This window comes from Sparus aurata, chromosome 10 (genome assembly GCF_900880675.1).
Source record: "Sparus aurata chromosome 10, fSpaAur1.1, whole genome shotgun sequence".
Classification (NCBI taxonomy): Eukaryota; Metazoa; Chordata; class Actinopteri; order Spariformes; family Sparidae; genus Sparus; species Sparus aurata.
In genome coordinates, this window is record NC_044196.1 from 15387936 (window position 1) to 15408126 (window position 20191).

A 20191-nucleotide genomic window follows, 5' to 3' on the forward strand; every position below is an offset into this window, starting at 1 on the left:
TTGTCAATAAGTTCAGAATTCAGGATTGTGTGTTAGTTGTTAAAATCGGAATTTTTGTCTCGGAAAAAAAATATTTGCATCAGTTTCTACAACAGGCTTAGAGGTAATGGTGCATTGTCATAAGTTGTTTTCCCTGTTCGCACTTAATCACTTTTTGAGCTGATAACTATTCATCCTTAGAAATAACACTTTAAATGTGAACATACTTTGCTCTGACCCCATGGAAAACCTGTCCAAGGTTTAATCTCCTGGAAAGGAAATGTTTAAAGGAAATTAAAACCCAATTTAAAGATTTGAAAGCTCATGTTTTCTTCTTAAATCTTCTGTAAAATACCCATTTGCTGCTATTTTATTCTCTAAATCAAAGTTTCACCTTATTATCTGTTATCATTTAAGTCAACTGTGATCTATTTGCAACATGGATGTGCAGGACTCATATTAGACAGTGGTTAGTCACCCTCTAGCAGTGTTGAGTCAATGATACAGTATCGACTACTTCCTGCTGCAAATTTCAACACACATAATCGAAGTTAAGAAGGGATGAAATTAAATCAGTCAACTTTAACTAATAAATTGTAAGATAAGATCAAGGAGGGATGAGATCCTAGAAGGGACATTTAAGTGACAGTAGCACAGAATGAGGCACTAGAAATAAAAATAAACCATAAAAAGGTGGGGTAGCTGTAGCCCAGGATGCAGATTAGATAATGAAATGGAGCGTCATGATTTGATGCCATCAGTGTATGAATGGGTGACCATGATAAGTGTCAATTTACAAAAAGGTTCAAAAGATATATGGAAATATAGTGCACTTTTCTGATACAGCAATTATCATAATGTGCGTGATTAATTTGATTTAATCAAACATAATGTGGAAAAATGTATATATTAAAACAATACATGTTAGTATGTGTAGCTGTAAAATATAGGCCTATATAAATACACAAGTACCTAATAAATTGACATCATACCAAAAGATAGTTTGTTATATTACTGTACAATTGTAGTTCTGTTATATGATGTAATAATATGAAAAACAACAAGTTTTATATATACACTACCAGTAAACAGTTTGGACACACCTTCTCATTTGGTGTTTTTTCTTTATTTTCATGACTGTTTACATTGTAGATTCTCACTGAAGGCATCAGAACTATGAATGAACACATGAAATGATGTAGTAAACAAAAAAGTGTGAAATAACTCTAAATATGTTTCATATTTTAGATTCCTCAAAGTAGCCACCCTTTGCTTTGTTGACAGCACTGCAAACCCTTGGCCTTCTCTCAATGAGCTTCATGATGTAGTCATCTGAAATGGTTTTCACTTCACAGGTGTGCCGTGTCAGGGTTCATTTGTGGAATTTCTTACCTTCCTTAATGGGGTTGGGCCATCAGTTGTGTTGTGCATAAGTCAGGTTGGTACACCCCCTATTTGACAACTGTTAGAATTCATATTATGGCAAGAACCAGTCAGCTAAGTAAAGAGAGATGACAGTCCATCATTATGAACTGAAGGTCAGTCAGTCCAGAAAAATGAAAAAAAGTTTGAATGTGTCCCCAAGTGCAGTCGCAAAAACCATTAAGCGCTACGACAAAAGTGGCTCACATGAGGACTGCCCCAGGAAAGGAAGACCAAGAGTCACCTCTGCTGCTGAGGATGAGTTCATCTTCAGATCTTTGGTTCCACTTGCTGTGTCTTTGTGCGATGCAGAAAAGGTGAGCGGATTGTCTCTGCATGCATGGTTCCCACCATGAAGCATGGATGAGGAGGAGTGATGGTGTGGGGGTGCTTTGCAGGTGACATTGTTGGGGATTTATTCAAAATTGAAGGCACACTGGACCAGCATGGCTACCACAAGATCCTGCAGTGACATGCAGTTGCATCCAGTTTGTGTTTAGTTGGACCATTGTTTATTTTTCAACAGGACTATGACCTCCGGGCTGTGTAAGGGCTATTTGACCAATAAGGAGAGTGTGTGTCTTCAGACACTCATCAGCTGAGTTAGGATTTGACTCCGGCACACTACTAGGCTTATTGGGAAGAAAATAACCCAGAGGTTCTACCAGACACTAGTCTGGTGCGTTACGGCTCCATTACGGTTTTGCAGTACCGCAGTTATTATATATTGTTCCTGAGCAAAGGATAAGTAGAAGAACTTGTATTTTGAGATTTGTGTGCTGGATGTTTTATTTTGAAAAGTAACCGGATGTTATATTGTTGTTTTGGTATGTGACTTCCTGTCTCCTTGGTGCTAAATTCAGATGAATGGCTTTGTCAAAATTCACTGGTCACACATGCACGACTCAATGTAGAATTTGGTAGCACTGTCTCAAATTTTGGTCGTAAAATGCAACCATTTCGACGCCCTCTGGAGATCTGTTATACAATTGGATTACAACATTAATTATTTTCAAGACAGAACACGAAGGGAGGGTGCCAATGGGGGTCGAAAATTATTCTTTTTATTTTCCTCCCTCAACGGTGACTGGCGGCTCCCCTCCAGCAGATGGCGCTCTAGGCAACCGCATATATTGCCTATGCCTAGAGCCAGCCCTGACCTGACCTAAACCCAATCGAGATTGTTTGGGATGAGAGGGACCGCAAGATGGCTGGAAAACCAATCCAGGTGACTACCTCATGAAGCTCAATGAAAGAATGCCAAAAGTGTGCAAAGGGTGGCTATTTTGAGGAACCTAAAATATAAAACGTGTTTAGAGTTGTTTCACAGTTTTTTGTTACATAATTCCATAATGTGTTCATTCATAGTTTTGATGCCTTCAGTGAGAATCTACAATGTAAATAGTCATGAAAATTAAGAAAAACTATTAAATCAGAAGGCATATCCAAACTGTTGACTGTTAGTGTTTGTAGATTGTGCCTGTATTCTTTGTCTTAAAGAATAAGTTTGCCCAAAATTTAAATCTTGGTCAGTATCTGCTCACCACTATTTCGATGGTAAGTTGAGTGATGTTTTGTAGTCCACAAACTATTTCTGGATTTTCACAGCAAAACAGTATTGCAGCATTCTCCTAAACAACTGAAGTAGATGGGGACTTGTTTTAGAAGTAAAATAAAATGAAAAAAATTGCTACATAGCATGAGGTCTTGTGAAACCCTGAGATCAACTGAATTGACAAAATTTTATTTTCACCTGGTCTAAAGTCGTTGCATGAGCTGGATGTGCGTTGAATTTGTAGGCAAAGATTTCTTTAAATCATTTTGGGATTTTGCCAGATGTTTTATTACATTTTAAACAAGTCCCCATCTACTTCAGTTGTTCAGTGGAAAGCTACAATGCTGCTTTTACTGTTAAGCCATAATTGTTTTGTGTAGTACGAAGCTTCACTGGACTTTCACATCAGAATGTAGATAAGTAGATAATGACAGAATGTTCTTTTTAGGATGAACTGCTCCTTTAAAAAAAAAGTCTGTATTTGCACTTTGAACTGTCGATACAGCCAATGATTTTAATGACACTCTGACTCGGACTGTTTGGACAAGAGTTAACACGAACTCACATATGCAGTAGAACGAGTTATGAAAATACTTTTCACGAGAGGAAACTTTTTTTTCCGTCTGATGGCAGATAAAGAGCAACCTCTTGCTTCACACACGCACACACACACACACACACACACACACACTGTATTTAGCACATGCCCTACAACCTGAAGTTAACCAAAGTAGCCTCTCAGTCAGGAACTACATGTATAGTATGATTTGTTTGCACTGTCACTCATACATAGCATACCACACTATAGGTAACACTGCTGACAATGATCTTTTTGATCAAATATTTGTTAAGATAATCAACTGACCTCAAATAACATTTAAACTCTCTAAGAATGGTAATAATTTCTTTCAAAGACATAAACACGTTTTTTTTATATTATCTCCTCTTTCACCAGGGAAATAAATCATCTCATCCGTGTCCTGGTTTTTGTTATGTTGCCTTATAATTGCAGTCGGAATCGCAAAGTGTCTTAAAATAATAATAAAGTCAATACAACAATACATTTCCAGCAGCCTACCTGTCGCTGCCTGCCACACCTCGGTGCTCCTCTGTGTGGTCTGTCTCTGCTTCACTCCCTATTTCACTTCACCCTGAACTGTTTCAGTTTCATTTCACACAAAATAACCCTGAGCTCTTCCAATAATCGGTCCAAACGTGCAGTAATTTGATCTAATTGGGCAACACCTTCCTGATGGAAGATGTCACAATGTGTTGTGTAAAAAAGGGCATTTCCTTGTATAGACTATAGGAATAATGCAATACCCTTGATATTATTACAGTATGTTAAATAGGTTACCAGAACAGCATAATAGCCATACAGGATTGTTTAGCTGACGACATTTAAACATATTTAATGTTCATGAATAACTTAATGAGATGAATGTACGGAAGATGAGTAGTGCCGCTGTCAAATTTTATTTGAGTTCTGACATTTTTTTCCAAGAATTTTGGCATCTGGACCATAAATGAAATTAAAGGAGAGAGAGAGAAACAATATATATTTGTATAGAATAAATGAACAAATGTGATAATGAAAAGAAGAGAGAAGTAATAAGTAATGAATAACAAAAGATAAATACAGAAATACATAAGATTTTTTTTATAACTAAATATGCATGTTAACTAATGCATGAATATAAAGGGGTAATAATAATGCTTGCAGCAGTGAAACAAATGTTATCATTATTATGCCAATAGAGCATACACATAACAATAGCAATAACAGTAATGATAATAGCAAAAGGATCACAAGTCATACCAAAGGAGAGAAAAAAAATAAAAAATAAAATAGAAGCAACAATTGCCACAACAAACAATGGTACCAATGAAAAGGAAAAAAAAAACAATTGATTACTACTGTTATTGTGTCATCGCCACCACTATGAGTGAATTAAGGGCTAAAAAAATGAATCAAGAAATTGATACAAGATGATAGGACTTTTTTTAAAATATGCATGTTAACTATTATCGAAATTGTGATTTTTGAAGTGACAGTAGGGGCAGAATGAGTTTTAAATAAAGAGGGATTATAATTTTTTATTGTGGTGGTGACTAGTGAAATAGGTAGGATCAATAACTATACTAATAATGATGATAATATTAATAACAACAACCAATAATAATACAATACAATAGTAAACAAATAAAGTAATGATAGTCTAAATGATTATTCAAGAAAGAGACAAAATAAATTGAAACAATGAAGAAGAATTGATACTTCTTATTATATCGTTATCTCATCCCTACAGGCCTGGGTAAGACCTGGATGTCATTCAATTTTCTCAAACTCAACAGTGTCAAAACTGAGCTCATGGCTCTGGTGCCCATGGCGCTTCTCTGAAAGATTGTAAATTTCCTTCTTGCTCCATCTCTGCTGCCCTCAAGGTCCACAACCTAGGTGTCATCCTGGACTCCACCCACATCACATTATCGCCAAATCTGGTCAAATTTTACCATCTAAAAACATCTAAAGACTCCAGCCAACACTCTCCAACTCTGACAGAAACTCATGGCCATTTCATCAATACCGCCTATCTCAACTGCTGCTATGGTGTCCTGTTCAGGATCCCCCGTAAGGTCCTGGACAGGCTCCTGTATGTGCAAAACTCAGCTGCAAGGGTTTTCGCCTACAACAGACCTTGACAGCACACAACCTCTACCCTCATTCAACTCCACTGGCTACCCATTAGGTCCTGCATCAACTAGAAAATCCTCTTTTTGATCTATAAATCCCTCCATCCCTCCATGCCCTTGACCCCCAGTGCCTAACACACCTCCCCCACCCCTATACCCCATGCCTGGACCTGCGGTCCTCAGACTCTAGCTTGCTTTTCAACCCCCTGCATCCGGCTGCAAACACTTGGAGACAGAGCCGGACTAACTAAACTTAACTGGTTGCCCTAAATCTCCCTCATGTAAAAGCCAGACCTCCTGACAGCCGTACTCTTAGCCGACTGATAATACCCTTGCTTCATTTCCCACTGACTCTTCCAGTAGTCCTGCTCGCTCTCTGGGATCCTCATTCCCTTCGGAGTGCATCCCATCATCCCTTGGTGCGTTCTCAGGACTTGGTAAGTCGTCACTTTGGACCAGCCGCAGTGGCAAACGCGAAGGCGTCTGTCTGAATTGTAGTCTGTTGGAAACATAGTTGAAGAGGTGATTTTAATCTTGAGGTGAAAATTAAACTAGTAAATAATGTTAATAATGTTAAAGGAATAGTTCACCCCAAAATGAAAATTCAGTTATCATCTGCTCATAGGTGAAGTTTTATAGTTCACAAAACTTTTATGGGGCTTCACAGAAAAGCAGTGTTGCAGCATTCACATTCAAAAACAACCAAAAAGAAGAAAAGTTAATTCTGCTTTCCCAGTGTAATGAAGCAGTAACTTTAATGGCTGAGACATGAAGCAGATGCGGAAGTTCCAAAACCTGCAGTTCCTCGAATGGCCACTTGAGGCTGGTTCCAAAAGCGAGTCAATCATTATAGTCAAGTGTTGTGTCCAATTTATGTGAGTAACATGAGGTGAAATGCGCTAATCTTTATGTGTGAACGAATACAGCTTGTTAGCCTCAGCTAGCAGGATAGCTCCCAGTTTGGTGGGCTTGTTTAACTAACTAGGCTCGCTTCAGCTCCACCCACTCTCCTCCTCCTTGCCCATTTTAAATTAGAGTTAGGTGGAGTCAGGCACTGCCAAGATGGCGGCGGCTGGTACCCGCCACTTTGAGCCTCAGTTTGGCCCTTCAGATACCTACTGGTGATTTCACAGTGGCTCTGTCCGCTATTTTATATAGTCAGCATGTGTAAGTCTCTCTAAGAGATCCTGAATAGATTAGAAAAGACTTTATTTACACCCTCAACAATCAGTTGAGCTTGTGTATCCACTGCGTAACAAAGGTGGAAACATATACCTTTTGCTCAGCAGCTACAGTGAAGTTTTTGGCTTTTAAAAAGGGTGTAAATAATGTTTCAAGTCAATTTGGAATCTCAGGGGTTCACGAGACTTGGGTCATGTTTATTTTTGACTTTTTATTTTATTTTTTTATTTAAAACCAGTCTCAGTCTACTTCAGCTTAGGAGAATGCTGCAACACTGTGAAGCTCCAGAAATGTTTTGTCGACTACTAAGCTTCACCTGACCCTCTATCTGCAGAGGGGTGAGTGGATGACTGAATTTCCTATTGTATTTCTTTTTGTTTGTGGCAATAAGAGGAGTGAACATACTGTGTGTGCAAAATCCATCAGTCTTGTTAAAGTTGTGGTCGTCCAGCCAGTCATTTTGATCGTGTGGTAATTCATCATTCCACTTACTGTAATTCTGGTCAGGCTCTTCAATCCACACAGTCGGCTGATTAGTTCTTCGCCTCATTTCCCACTGACTCTTCCAGTAGTCCTGCTCGCTCTCTGGGATTCGTCTTCCCTTTGGAGTGCATCCCATCTTCCCCTGGTGAGTTCTCAGGCCATGGTAAGTCGTCACTTTGGACCAGCCGCAGTGGCAATCCCGAAGACGTCTGTCTGGATTGTAGTCTGTTTAAAAGAGAAGAGGTGATTTTAATCGCATCCATTTTTAGACGAAAATAAAACTGAATACTTAAGTTGTTTTTTGGCAATAAGGGGAAAGAACATTATGTTTAATCTGGCTTTACGTATGCAAAACTCACCAATGTAGTCAGAGTTGTAGTCGTCCAGATACTGGTCCTTCTGATTGTATTGATATCCACCATTCCCCCTCCCATAATAATGCTGGTCATGCTCTTTAACCTCCACACCCTTCGGAGTGCATCCCCATTTCCCCTGGTGAGTTCTCAGGCCTCGGTAAGTTGTCACTTTGGACCAGCCGCAGTGGCAATGTCGAAGACGTCTGCCTGAATTGTAGTATGTTTGAAACATAGTTGAAGAGGTGATTTTAATCTCATCCGTTTTTGGAAGAATTTAAACCTTTATTCGAAAATAAAATTAAACTGTAAATTTGTTGGTGGCAATAAGAGGAAAGAAGGTAATGCATAATCAGGCATATGTGTGCGAAACCCACCAGTGTAGTCAGAGTTGTAGTCATCCAGACACAGGTTCTCTTGACTGTCTTGATATCCACCATAGTCCCACCCGTCGTAATGCTCTTCAATCCTTTTACCCTTCGGTGTGCAAATCGTCATCTTGGTCCGGGTGCCGTGGTAAATGTAGTTTCTCATGTCTGGTGTTTGTCTGTATAAAACACATTACAACACATGTTGCTCTACAGAGAATGCAGCAGTTCATCATTTCCTTCTTGCGTCAGGTAGCTCCTGTTAGCTGAGGTGAAAAGTCCAGTAGGGTCCTGAGTGATACACTGCACTAGTTGCTTTATGGTCTCATATCTTTAAGAAGGGCATCATACTGTAACATATATAGGCAGAGGTGGGTAGTAACATGCTACATTTACTCTGTTACATGTACTTGAGTAACCCTTTTGAGTCAGTTGTACTTTTTGCTTCTTTTGCTGTTACTTAGATATTAGATAGAAGATATTTTACTTTCACTCTGTTACGTTTGGATACAATGATGATGGCTTTATTATATGCGCTCATGCACTTTCCGTTAAGGGGCAGGTACTCATAAGAATAAAGTTTGATGGTACATACACACGGTATATCATGCTTCAAAACTAGTGCTACCGATGAGGATGGCGCTGCACTACACTTCAAAAAGTGCACTGTTAGACCTCGACTTAATTAATGGGTGTTTTTTGTCCATACGTTCATATTGTATTTATATATTTATCAGATTTTTCGCCAAGGTAAATTCCATTCAGTTATGCTGAGATAGGCACTGGCAGCTGGACAAACTGATTTTTGGATAATTGGACTGTAGTGTAGAGACTGGTGGAATATCAACACAGTTTTGGATTATTAAACAGATTAATCGAGGATGAACATAAACGTTCGCTGCAGCAGTTCCATCGTTTAAGACTTGTTATATTCTTTTGCTTTGGGCTGAATGTCAAAGTCCCTCTTGACTAATTGCAGTGGATTCAGATCCCCTGTGCGTTGGGTCGGGAGACTGACTCCCTGACTACTTAACGAGTGGAAGCAGCCTGGGGAATTCCCCTCCCAGCCAATCAGAGCTTGAAGACAGCCTTTTGGGAAGGCTACAGGTGGGGAGTGGCACCCAGGTTGGACTCTGAATCTCTCCCTGATACACTGCAGACATCATCCCGATAGACTGCCAGCCAGAATTTCTCTCCGTTCAGGCCCCTATTGAGATATCTTTGCTGCCCCATTTCATTCCAGTTGAGGGGAAATTGTGCTTATTCTTGAGTGAGTTGAGTGACCACAAAAATCACCTGTCAGCTAGGCTACCTGCATCAGGGCCGTCCTTATTTGTGCAATTGTTGCAGGCCTTACAAACAGTTGGACGCCTGCAGGTTTTCTTTTGGTTTATCTAAATTGAACCCCTTAAAACTGTTAGGATTTATTATTTTGCCTGCCTGATCTAAGTGCCTGACTACTGTGACCTAATAACTATGCACTAACAAACTGTATCATTTAAGAGTTGTACTTATCCTGTTGACCCATGTGACTGAAACAAGCATTAGCCCCATGTTATGAAGGGTTAATACATAGGAGAGAAGTCCCAGGATAAGAGAGAGAACAGAGAGTGCCTTTTCTAGGGAGAGACCAAGGTTACATGAGAATATCAGATGATGAACTTTTTACTCTATTTTTGCTGCACGCACAATGATGTCCTTGAAAGAATAAAGTAGATATTAGGGCATGAGCAACAGACAAAGTTCAGAGCTGCTGAAAACACGTCATAAGATAAGCTCAAGACAAGTGAGTGATGAGGTTAGACAGTAGAGGGAGGTTTGACTGGAAGGATCGTGTTGCTAAGGGAGAGCTAAGTCTAAACCATGGCTCCACCCCACCTGTTAAGCCAATGAGAAAACACACATTTTTGCTGCTAATAATTATATGAAGTACTGTAATGTAAAATCTTTATCCTTTTCTGGGCGATGGGTTGCAGAGAAACAGCATTCCGCTGGCTGCGATTTGTCAAACAGAGAAGGTCCTTGATCAAGCTTTGCTTAATGATACAGTTCTAAATAAATAGTACAAGGCCATATACACCTTGAGTTTTTAATATTCATTTAAAGGAGTCATCACCTGGTTTTTTACATATCCAGTCCCTCTTGGATCGCTTTGGATCAATTCTTAAAACTTATTAGAAAAAAAATAATAAAAAAAAATCAAACATAGAGCTTGTTCTGACACTTTTTCATACTGCGACTTTCTCACGCGAGAATATGCGCGAGGTTTTGACCGGTTCGGATGTGCATTGTATTAATATGTAATGAGGCGCGCGTTGATTGGCCGCAGGAAGGACAGAGCCGGAATGGGGGGCGAGCCTGCATGCACACACAGACTCCAAAACATAAACAGCCCCCTGTCATGGCGCACACGCTAAATGACGAACCTCACGGAATTCAGGCATTTATGTACGAGCCAGAGTCGGAAACCGAACGGGAGAGTGAAGAGGCAGAGACGGTGGAAGAGACACGTTTACAGCAGGATGTCTCTGAATGGTAAATTCTTTTTTTTTCCGTCTTACTTTTCACACTCGTGTTTTACAAGTAAGACCTGAGTTTTAATGCTGGCGGTGACGATGTATGGCGTGAAAATGACAGAGAAATAAGCAGATTCGGCGTGCTCACTCTGGCTGAGGACGGCTGTGAGCCGATGCATATGCAAGTAGCCTCCTGTGGTAACGTCACCACAGGAGCAGAGTCAAAATCTCGTGCTTTAGGAACGCGCACTACTGTGCGCTATTCCTGTTCGGAAAAACAGCCAAAGCGAAAAAAATAAGCCACTTTCAAACTCCAGCTTTTCAGGCAAGTTTCAACAGAGGTCCAACACCAATATGCATGATTTAACGAGAGAAATTGCGATTTCCGGGTGATGACTCCTTTAATTGGGGACTTTAGAGCTTACACAAGCACATTTCAGTTTGATTATCCCCTGAGGAGGCATTTGTTTATTATCCATGTAGTTCACATTTGTCATCCCCTGTAGATGTACATGTTTTTTTTTTATATTTTTATGTAGGTTTTCTTCTCCACTTTTTAAATTACATTTCACCATTGGAGAAAGAAATCTAATACAAAAGTAAAGGGAAAAAAAACATTGCACAGCGTCTGTTGTTTTGTGATTTGGACATAAATGACTCATGATCTTAAGGAACCACATCAAATTGAACTCATTTTCACGGGAAAATGGAAGAAATTATATGTTTGAACCCTTGACTATACAGGACTTCCATTGTTTATGCTTATTGACAGACATAACTAATGTATGGGCTAATTTATCTACAAACTAAATGAGCAAAGATCCAGGGTGAGTTTGTTAAAGGGCCGTGTTTAGCCCACGGGCCACCAGCTAACATTTCCGATCTCATATGCAGGGACTTTCTTAGTTATATACAGTGTGGTTGTTAATTGAATACCACAGAGTTGATCACTTCCAACTTAGAAGAGAAAATATATAAAAGCTCATCATACATGAATTTCACATACAGGCTTTTTATTCATCTAGAGTGGTGGAGTTCAGGCACCTCTGTCAGTTTCCCCACAACATATCTTTTCTATAGATTCTCTCGGAGACAATTAGTGACAAGATGAAACTGCCTGCTCTGACTTTGGTTCAACAAGGATGTTTGTTCTGTGTATTCTGATCAAAACAAAAGACTATTATTGTGCTGTCCTTTATAAACTGATGCGTGATAAAAAACAGACGTTTGCGACTCAATCTTTTATTTAGGTTGTTAGGTATCTGGGCCTTTTCCTCTTGCTGCTCTAAAAACCATAAAGGAGGAAGAGCTCAGGGTTACGTTCTTGAAGCGTGAACTTTTTAACACTCTGACTTTTAAAGCTTGTAATCTGCTCTGTTAATTAGTATTAAAAAGACAGAGAGAAATGTGTTCTTACCGTGTGGTCTTCCTCTTTGCTCTGTAGAAAAGTTTCACTCTGCCACTGAGATGTGTGATGTAAACTTATTCTGCTTTCGTTTCGTTTCACAAAATGTGCCCATCCCCCCTCTTTCCTCCCCTTCTGCCCTGAACTATGCACTGCACTGATGTGAGCTCAGCCCTGACCACAATGCTGTGTCACAGATCTGTTCAAATGGTGGATTAATGAAGTCAAAGCCAATGTAGAAAGAAGAAACAAACCAGATGTAATTTGAAGAAATCACTTTTAATTAGATTTTAAAATAAAAAAGTAAAAAAAAATACAAAAGTTACATCTTTTGAAAAACAGACTCCATCCTATGCATACACACAAACACTTATTTTATACCCAGAGGACATTAACTGATTTTCCCCTATTATCTTTATAACCAACAACCAAGAAAACGTGAAATATGTACCAACTTGCCTGAAGTCCACGTTTTACATTTTGCACATCCTGCACCAATTAATTGATTAGTTATCTGTTAAATTAATGGCCAACAGTTTTAATAATCGGTTTGTAAGGAAGCCATTTCTGCCAGTGAAAGTAAAAAACATTGATGAATACATGATTTAAAAAGCTAAAAACCCCAAACTATGACATAAGAAGTCATAATATGAGATAGAAAGTCAAAATTACGTGTTGATTTTCCCCTTTAACATCCGACCAAACACAACGTTTGATTTAAAATTTGAACCCCTCTCATCCACAAACTCAAACACATTCTTTATGGCATGTCCATGTCCTGCACACATTGTTTCACAGCAGAAATGATTAAAGGATCAGTGTTTTTCTCATCTTGTTTTCTATGCGGACTGAAATAAGGGAAGATCTTTGCATTGAACGAACACTCGGTATACGAGTAGATGTGAGATTGAGCTGTCACATCGTAGAAGGACACAAGACCTTCATCGTAATCCACAAACACTCCGACCTTCTTTGGTTTCTCTTTCAGGGAAAGACGAACTGGTGGAGCTGTAAGGGCTGCGTACTTTTGGTCCTCATAATGTACAATAACCCAGTAACCATCATCTGGGTTGAGGGAGAGTCGCCCTCTGCGGTTTGCGTCATCTCTTGCTACACCAAGATCCCATCCGGTCTTGTTGCTGACCTCCACCTCCCAGTAGGACTTCCCAGAGGTGAACTTGTTGAGCCCCAGGATGCTGGCAAACAGATCAAACCTCTCCGAACCATTATCACCTTCCTTGTCCTCTCCTCCATCTTTAACTTCCTTACCGTCACCAGAGAGAACAAGGCATCGGTGCGCGGTGGTTGGATCCAGCTTTACATCCACTGTTGGTCACAGGTTGAAATTATTACAAGATCTGAACACAAAAGTCTAATGTTTAAAAGATATCATCAGGAAGAAGCAGATTATTTCACATACCAGTAAACTTTGGAACCCGTTGAAGTTCTGTTAAGTGAAGAAAAGGGTTTTAGATCAGTTAAGTCAACATTAGCTGTGACGTAGTGTCGTCATACTCAAGTTTCGCTCAGGGATCAATAAATTGTTTCCGATTCTGAGATCTGTCTTGGTCTCGTCTCGGTCTCACCCTGTCTTGGTCTTTCTCTCAACTTGGTTTCAACCCCTTGAAGTCTTGGTCTTGTCTCGGTCTTGACAACACTGGACTGAACTCTTACCAATGGAGGTCAGCTTCTCCAGTTCCTGTTGAATTTCTTCTAGCAGAGCATTTACAGTTCTTCTCATGGTGCCAAAAGTCAGAGACGTGTCAAACTCGACCTCTGTCCAGTCTTCAACGTTGTCCATTTCTGGAAGATTTGGGTAACTCTGAGGCAGTGAAAAAGAGAAATAAAATGATCAAATAAGCACCACAGCTCTTCTTCTGTTAAACATCATCTGGAAAGTGGTGCTGTCCTCTCACCTGCAGGAAATGGATGTGATCCTCAAGCGCAGACATGTCATCCACCACAGAGATGTTCTTCTCAAGCTTGCTGATCTCGGCTTCCAACTCTTCTATGAGGTCTTTTGCCTCTTTCTCCACAGCCTGCCTCCTTTCCTTCAGGGGCTGAAGTGCTGTTTCCTGGGCTCTCTCCACGATGTTAACCACAGCTGTGAACACGGCCTCAATATCCCACCACTCATTCTCCATCTGCTCCTGAAATTGGGAGACAAGCAAGCATTGTCCATTTGATATTGACCTCCATTTTTCTGTCTCATTAGGGGCACTCCAACAGAGTGCTAGACCTCATCATATGGCTGTGATTCATGGGAATGCTTAAGTAAAGCTATCTTCTCCAGACAATATTGGAATAATCTGGCCCAGACATTGTCTAAAGTTACCTTTACCTTTACCTTTACCTTTAAAATTCAGAACATTAGACAAGTGGTCAGAGCCACTCTACCAGGTACTGGAGGTGTGTTGTCGTTTTGTCCACCTAAATCCAACTCTAATACCCTGACACAATTTGATCCAATTAATGACAAAAACCTTCAAGACATTATACAGCATTTGAAGTCTTCCTCCTGCAGCCTGGATATTTTACCAGCAGGGTTCTTCAAAAAAGTTTCAGACTGCATGATCCCAGACCTGCTACAGATTGTTAACACGTCTCTTCTCTCAGGTGTCTTCCCCCAAGCCATTAAGACAGCAGTCATTAAACCACTCCTGAAGAAGAGAACTCTAGACACATCAGTAATGAATAACTATAGGCCCATTTCAAACCTCCCAATTTTAAGTAAAATAATTGAAAAAGCTGTCTTTCAACAGCTGAACAATTACTTAATAATAAATGGCTGTTTTGATGTTTTCCAATCAGGATTTCGACCACATCACAGCACTGAGACGGCCCTCGTTAAGGTCTTCAACGACATTCATTCAAACACAGACAGCGGAAAAATCTCAGTCTTAGTATTACTGGATCTCAGTGCTGCGTTTGACACAGTCGACCATAATATACTACTGGACCGACTGGAAAACTGGGTTGGACTCTCTGGTACAACACTAAAGTGGTTTAAATCTTATCTAAATGAGAGAGATTACTTTGTGTCTATTGGTGACTACACATCTGAACGGATGAAAATGACAAGCGGAGTACCCCAGGGCTCCATTCTGGGGCCTCTACTATTCAACATTTACATGCTCCCTCTAGCTCAAATAATGGAAAACAATGAAATTTGCTACCATAGTTATGCAGATGACACACAAATTTACATAACCATATCACCAGGGGACTATAATCCCATACATACCCTGAGTAGATGCATTGAACAAATCAATGATTGGATGTGTCAGAATTTTCTTCAATTAAACAAAGATAAGACTGAAATAATTGTTTTTGGATCCAAGGAAGAACGACTTAAAGTCTCTGCTCAGCTTCAGTCTGTAATGTTGAAAACTACAGACCAAGTCAGAAACCTTGGTGTGACTATGGACTCAGACATGAATTTCAGCAGCCATATTAAGACAGTTACAAAGTCAGCCTACTATCGCCTTAAGAATATATCCAGGATAAGAGGGCTTATGTCTCGGCAGGATTTGGAGAAACTTGTTCACGCATTTATCTTCAGCAGACTCGACTACTGTAATGGTGTCCTTACAGGACTCCCTGAAAACTCCATCAGACAGCTGCAGCTGATTCAGAACGCTGCTGCTCGAGTCCTAACAAGAACCAAAAAAGTAGATCACATCACTCCAGTTCTTAGAGCTTTACACTGGCTTCCTGTCTATCAAAGAATAGATTTCAAAGTCCTGTTGGTTTATAAAGCATTGAATGGTTTCGGGCCAAAATACATTTCTGATCTGCTGCCGCGTTATGAACCATCCAGACCTCTGAGATCGTCAGGTACCGGTCTGCTTTCAGTCCCCAGAGTCAGAAGTAAACATGGAGAAGCAGCTTTCAGTTACTATGCGCCACATATTTGGAACAAACTCCCTGAAAATTGCAGGTCTGCTCCAACACTCACCTCTTTTAAATCAAGACTTAAAACATTTCTTTTTGCCATTGCTTTTAACTGAAGCAATTCAAGTCTTTGAACTGCATTATTACTCTGACTCTACAGTCTTGTTTCTTTTAAAGCTTTTCTATTTTAGCCTACTTGTTTTGATGTTTGTCTCTTAATGTTTTTACTGGTCTTAAAATGCTATTTTTATTTATTTTTCATTATTATTATTATTATTATTATTATTATTATTATTTATTTATTTTTTTAATTTTTTTTTAATGCAATTTTTAATGTCTTTTAAATGAAATGTTTATGTCTTTTGATGTAATTTGTGTGTGCCTGTAAAGCACTTTGAGTTGCCTTGTGTCTGAATTGTGCTATACAAATAAACTTGCCTTGCCTTGCCTTGCCTTGCCTTAAGACCATGTCTAAACCAAACGGAGGTAGTTCGTTTTTGTTTGGGGGAAGGGTGGTACCTCGTAGAGCATTCAGGAGGAGGAAGACTTATCTGTAAGACTGTGAAAATACAAAATTATGAAGACTACACAGCCTTTTTCCTTCTCCTTGTACAATCACTGAAACCCATATCTTTTTTTTATTTTTTTTTGTCTTTTTTTGGCCTTTTATGGCTTTATTGATAGGTCAGCTGAAGATATGACAGGAAACAGGTTGAGAGAGAGGGGGAGTGACACGCAGCAAAGAGACCCGGGCCGGGAGTTGAACCCAGCTCCGCTGCAGAGCCTCAGCACATGGGACGCACGCTCTACCAACTGAGCTAAACGGCGCCCCCTAAACCCATATCTTAAACATTTTATAGCTGGTCCTGTATATGAGCTTGCTCACAGATCAGATGAACTCGCCTTTCACATGGCTGGAGTTATCGTAAGTCAACTGAGAAGTAGCATTATCTCTTTACAGTTGCTCAACTTCACTGCCACACCATTTGGAAACTTGCCCTGTCAGTTTTGACTTTGACGGACTGGACTGATTGCCTCGTCATATCAGGCTGTCATGTCTCTCTTGAAGCTCACCTTGCAGCTCTGAAGAGATGCATTTATCTCATCCACCTGTTTTCTTCTCTTTTTAACTTTCTCTTGCAGCTCTGTCTTGGTATTTTCCAGCTTAGCCTGTAGTAAACATAAAAAGCAAGTCAGTGTCAAACAATCTCATTTTCATCCACATCAATCTTGTTATTTCTGTGTGTTTGCAACTCTATCAATGTTTCCTTTTATTTTGCAAAGGATTAAAGTAAGTATACAACACTGAAATCAAGAAATGAATTCACCTTCTTGTTGCTCCATGCATCCTCAGTTGAAACAACCTCCTCCTGGCCTTCATCCATACAGCTTACACAAATGCATGTCTCCTTCTTCTTGCTGTAAAGCTCCAAGGGGCGTCCATGCTGCAGACAGGCCCTCTCATCCAAGTTCTTCACAGGTTCCACCAACTTGTGGCCCTTCAGCCTTTTGGTTGATGAATGATTCTCCAGGTGGGTGGGACAATAGGAGGCAAGACACACGAGGCAGGACTTCTTAGCCTTTAGCTTTTGCTCTGTGCAAATGTCACAGGCCACCTCGCCAGGCGCTCCAGTGTACTTGTCGTCTTTGTGTTGGGTTTTAATCATCTGTTCGACAACGGTTCTCAGGACGATGTTCACTTGTGGAGTATTGTTTTGATGCTTCTTGCATAGGGGGCACTTGTTGCCATTTGCCAAGCTACAGCCCAGGCATTTCTCACAAAAGGAGTGGCCACATGCTGTAGTGACAGGATCCTTAAATGTCTCCATGCAGATGGAGCATGTTAAATGATTCTCCAGTGCGCAGTTCTCTCTGGGTGATGCTTGAGCTGAGGCCATATCTGGAGGGAGAGAGATGCTGCAGTCATGTTTGGCTTTCACTCAAATATTTGTCTAAATGTTCAACAAATGACTGATTGTGTAAGTTAAAGAGATACGGCAGGAAAATGCTTAATATTACTGTAACAACAGCACAAGTACACAAGAAGTACAATAGATAATAGTCAGTGAACTGAATAAGAGACATTCTAAGAGAGGATATGGAACCACTCAAAGCTTTCTGAACATAGAAGTCGTCAAGCCAAAGATGGCAAGCCTATCCTCATAAAAAAAATAGACTGTGAAAACAGCTTATTACAACTCATATTTACATTTCTTAAGTGGAATAGGTTGGTCGGGGTGGATGGTTGACCCTCATACAGGAGAATGCTGTTCATGTCCAGTGTAAAACCACAAGTCAACGATGAGTTATTTTTACTTACTAAAGTGAAGTTACGTGATGTAATCACAAACTTTTCAATTCAGGATTATGTTCTTTGATGGAGAAAAAGTACATTACAATATGTTCCTATAACAGCCACTAGGCTGTTTCCAATTTGAAAATTAGAAGTAAAAATGAGTGAATTAATATCAGCACCCCTGTTTCCACATGCTGTGGAGACACTGCAGTTGTACGCATGCTGTATCTGCATAGTAGTCAAATCATTAAAAGAGACTCCATTGACGGCAGTGTTCAGTACAAAGGTTTACAACATGGAAAAAATAATACTCTGAGGTATCACACCACCGGGATAATTCAGCCTTGGGCGTGTTTGTGTTTGTCTGTGTGTGTGTGTGTGTGTGTGTGTGTTAAATCCCAATATCAGAAGGTTACAAAGCATCAAGACTTTAGGAACAAACACTTCCCCAAATGATCAGAAAGGTAAAAACCCTGAACGTTTGATAACAGTGAGGTTTGATTCAGCATACTTTTAGTCACGTGCTGCACGCTATGATAGAGGAGGATCTACCGCTATTAACAGGTGATCAACAGATGGTAAAAATGATTACAACACTTCATTCCCATTACAAGAAACACATTCATGGATAGTAATACAATGAGAAAACACTTAAATGTGGAGTATGGTATTACCTTTCAGCGATTGAAATGCTCCTTGTCTCACAGGCTTCTGTCTCTCTCTCTTTACTCCCACCTAGTGTGTGTCCTTCCTCTGGGCCTTCCTCCCTCTGCTAAGTTTCATTTCTGGGCAAAAGCCCTGCCAGCCACTTCCTTGTAAAAGACATGTCAGCATGCAAATACGCACGCAAATCATCCGTTCGGTAGCTCCGGGGTGTGTTGCATGTTGCGCAAGTTTGCACAGATCCAAGGGTGGAATGAGGTTTTAGATTCTAAAAAATATCATTACCACTAATGTGCACATAGAAGTCCTGCATTCAAAGGCTTGTCTAAGTCAAAGTATCAAAGGAAAATATCTCATTATGGAGTTAAACATTCAAAAGGTACAATATCTGCCTCCTAATGTAGTAGAGCGGAAGTAAAAAGTTGCATGAAATAAAATGTGTTCAAGTAAAGTACAAATACATCAAACTCGTAAATCGTAAATACACCCACAGATCAAATATTGAACTTGCCAACCGGTTTTACAGGACACTCACTGTGGTTTCATGTGCCAATCATCTATTGCTCAATGTTGATGTTGGACCCGCAGGCCAAAAGTTCAATCTCCAGGTTTCTCGTTTGAGTTCCAGGCAACAGTCTAACAATAAAAAGCAACAACATTGATTTAGTTGTTTTTTTTTCGCACAAACACACACTATGTTTTTTGTATAATTACAGTGTTTATGGTTCGATATATTATTCATTAAGACAAAAAAATTACGAGAAAAAACACAAATTATGAATATTAACAATCAAATACATTATACTTGAAATAAATCATCCATCCAGGCATAAATGACATTCATACCATATATTCTTAGTCATTGGCAATAATCTTGTCTGAAGCAATTAACATAGTTCTTGAAGTTTAAACTGAGTTTCTTTAAATCTGTACAAATCATCATCAGTATTTCATTTGCACATTATTGTTGTTTTTAGATAAAAATAAAACTTTAAAACTACTTCATAGTTGCAGTTTAACAAGGATACATTTCTATAATGCGTGTCATATCTGCCTGTTAAACATAAGGCCACAAACAACCAACTAGCTTAGCTTAGCACTAAGACTGGTAGTGCTGGGAAACAGGCTAGTCTTGCTATGTTTAAAGGTAACAAAACTTTCCTTCCAGCACCTGTAAAGCTCAGTCATTAACACATTACACTTGGTTTGTTTATTCCATAGAAAACGTTCTGTAAGAGCGACAATTTATGTTCGTGTTGTGTCCCAAATTATTTGTTGGCTCTGAGAAATTACATGCCGAGTTTCTCTGCTCAACAACTGCTCCCAGCAAAAAAATTGTCCGGCAGATAACTCCCCATAAAATGAAGCACTGATACTAACA

The 20191-nt window shown here is 39.7% G+C and overlaps 2 protein-coding genes across 3 annotated transcripts; both read right to left on the reverse strand.

The window, feature by feature from the left end:
- Nucleotides 1-5780: 5780 nt before the first annotated feature.
- Nucleotides 5781-12048, reverse strand: LOC115589580 (uncharacterized). 2 transcript variants are annotated; one of them, XM_030430560.1, is made up of 5 exons: nucleotides 11970-12048; nucleotides 8046-8215; nucleotides 7675-7878; nucleotides 7325-7540; nucleotides 5781-6149 (listed from the first exon to the last, which is right to left on the reverse strand). In XM_030430560.1, the coding sequence occupies exons 2-5, from the start codon at nucleotides 8200-8202 to the stop codon at nucleotides 5917-5919; spliced, it is 810 nt and encodes a 269-aa protein (XP_030286420.1). In that variant the 5' UTR covers nucleotides 8203-8215; nucleotides 11970-12048; the 3' UTR covers nucleotides 5781-5916. The 2 variants fall into 2 exon arrangements, with proteins under 2 accessions (XP_030286420.1, XP_030286419.1); XM_030430559.1 differs by having other exon boundaries at nucleotides 7675-7890.
- Nucleotides 12049-12288: 240 nt separating this feature from the next.
- LOC115589553 (probable E3 ubiquitin-protein ligase TRIML1) lies at nucleotides 12289-18993 on the reverse strand. Its single transcript, XM_030430508.1, has 7 exons — nucleotides 18822-18993; nucleotides 17180-17751; nucleotides 16926-17021; nucleotides 13874-14107; nucleotides 13632-13779; nucleotides 13378-13404; nucleotides 12289-13283 (listed from the first exon to the last, which is right to left on the reverse strand). The coding sequence occupies exons 2-7, from the start codon at nucleotides 17747-17749 to the stop codon at nucleotides 12718-12720; spliced, it is 1641 nt and encodes a 546-aa protein (XP_030286368.1). The 5' UTR covers nucleotides 17750-17751; nucleotides 18822-18993; the 3' UTR covers nucleotides 12289-12717.
- Between the last annotated feature and the right edge of the window lie 1198 nt (nucleotides 18994-20191).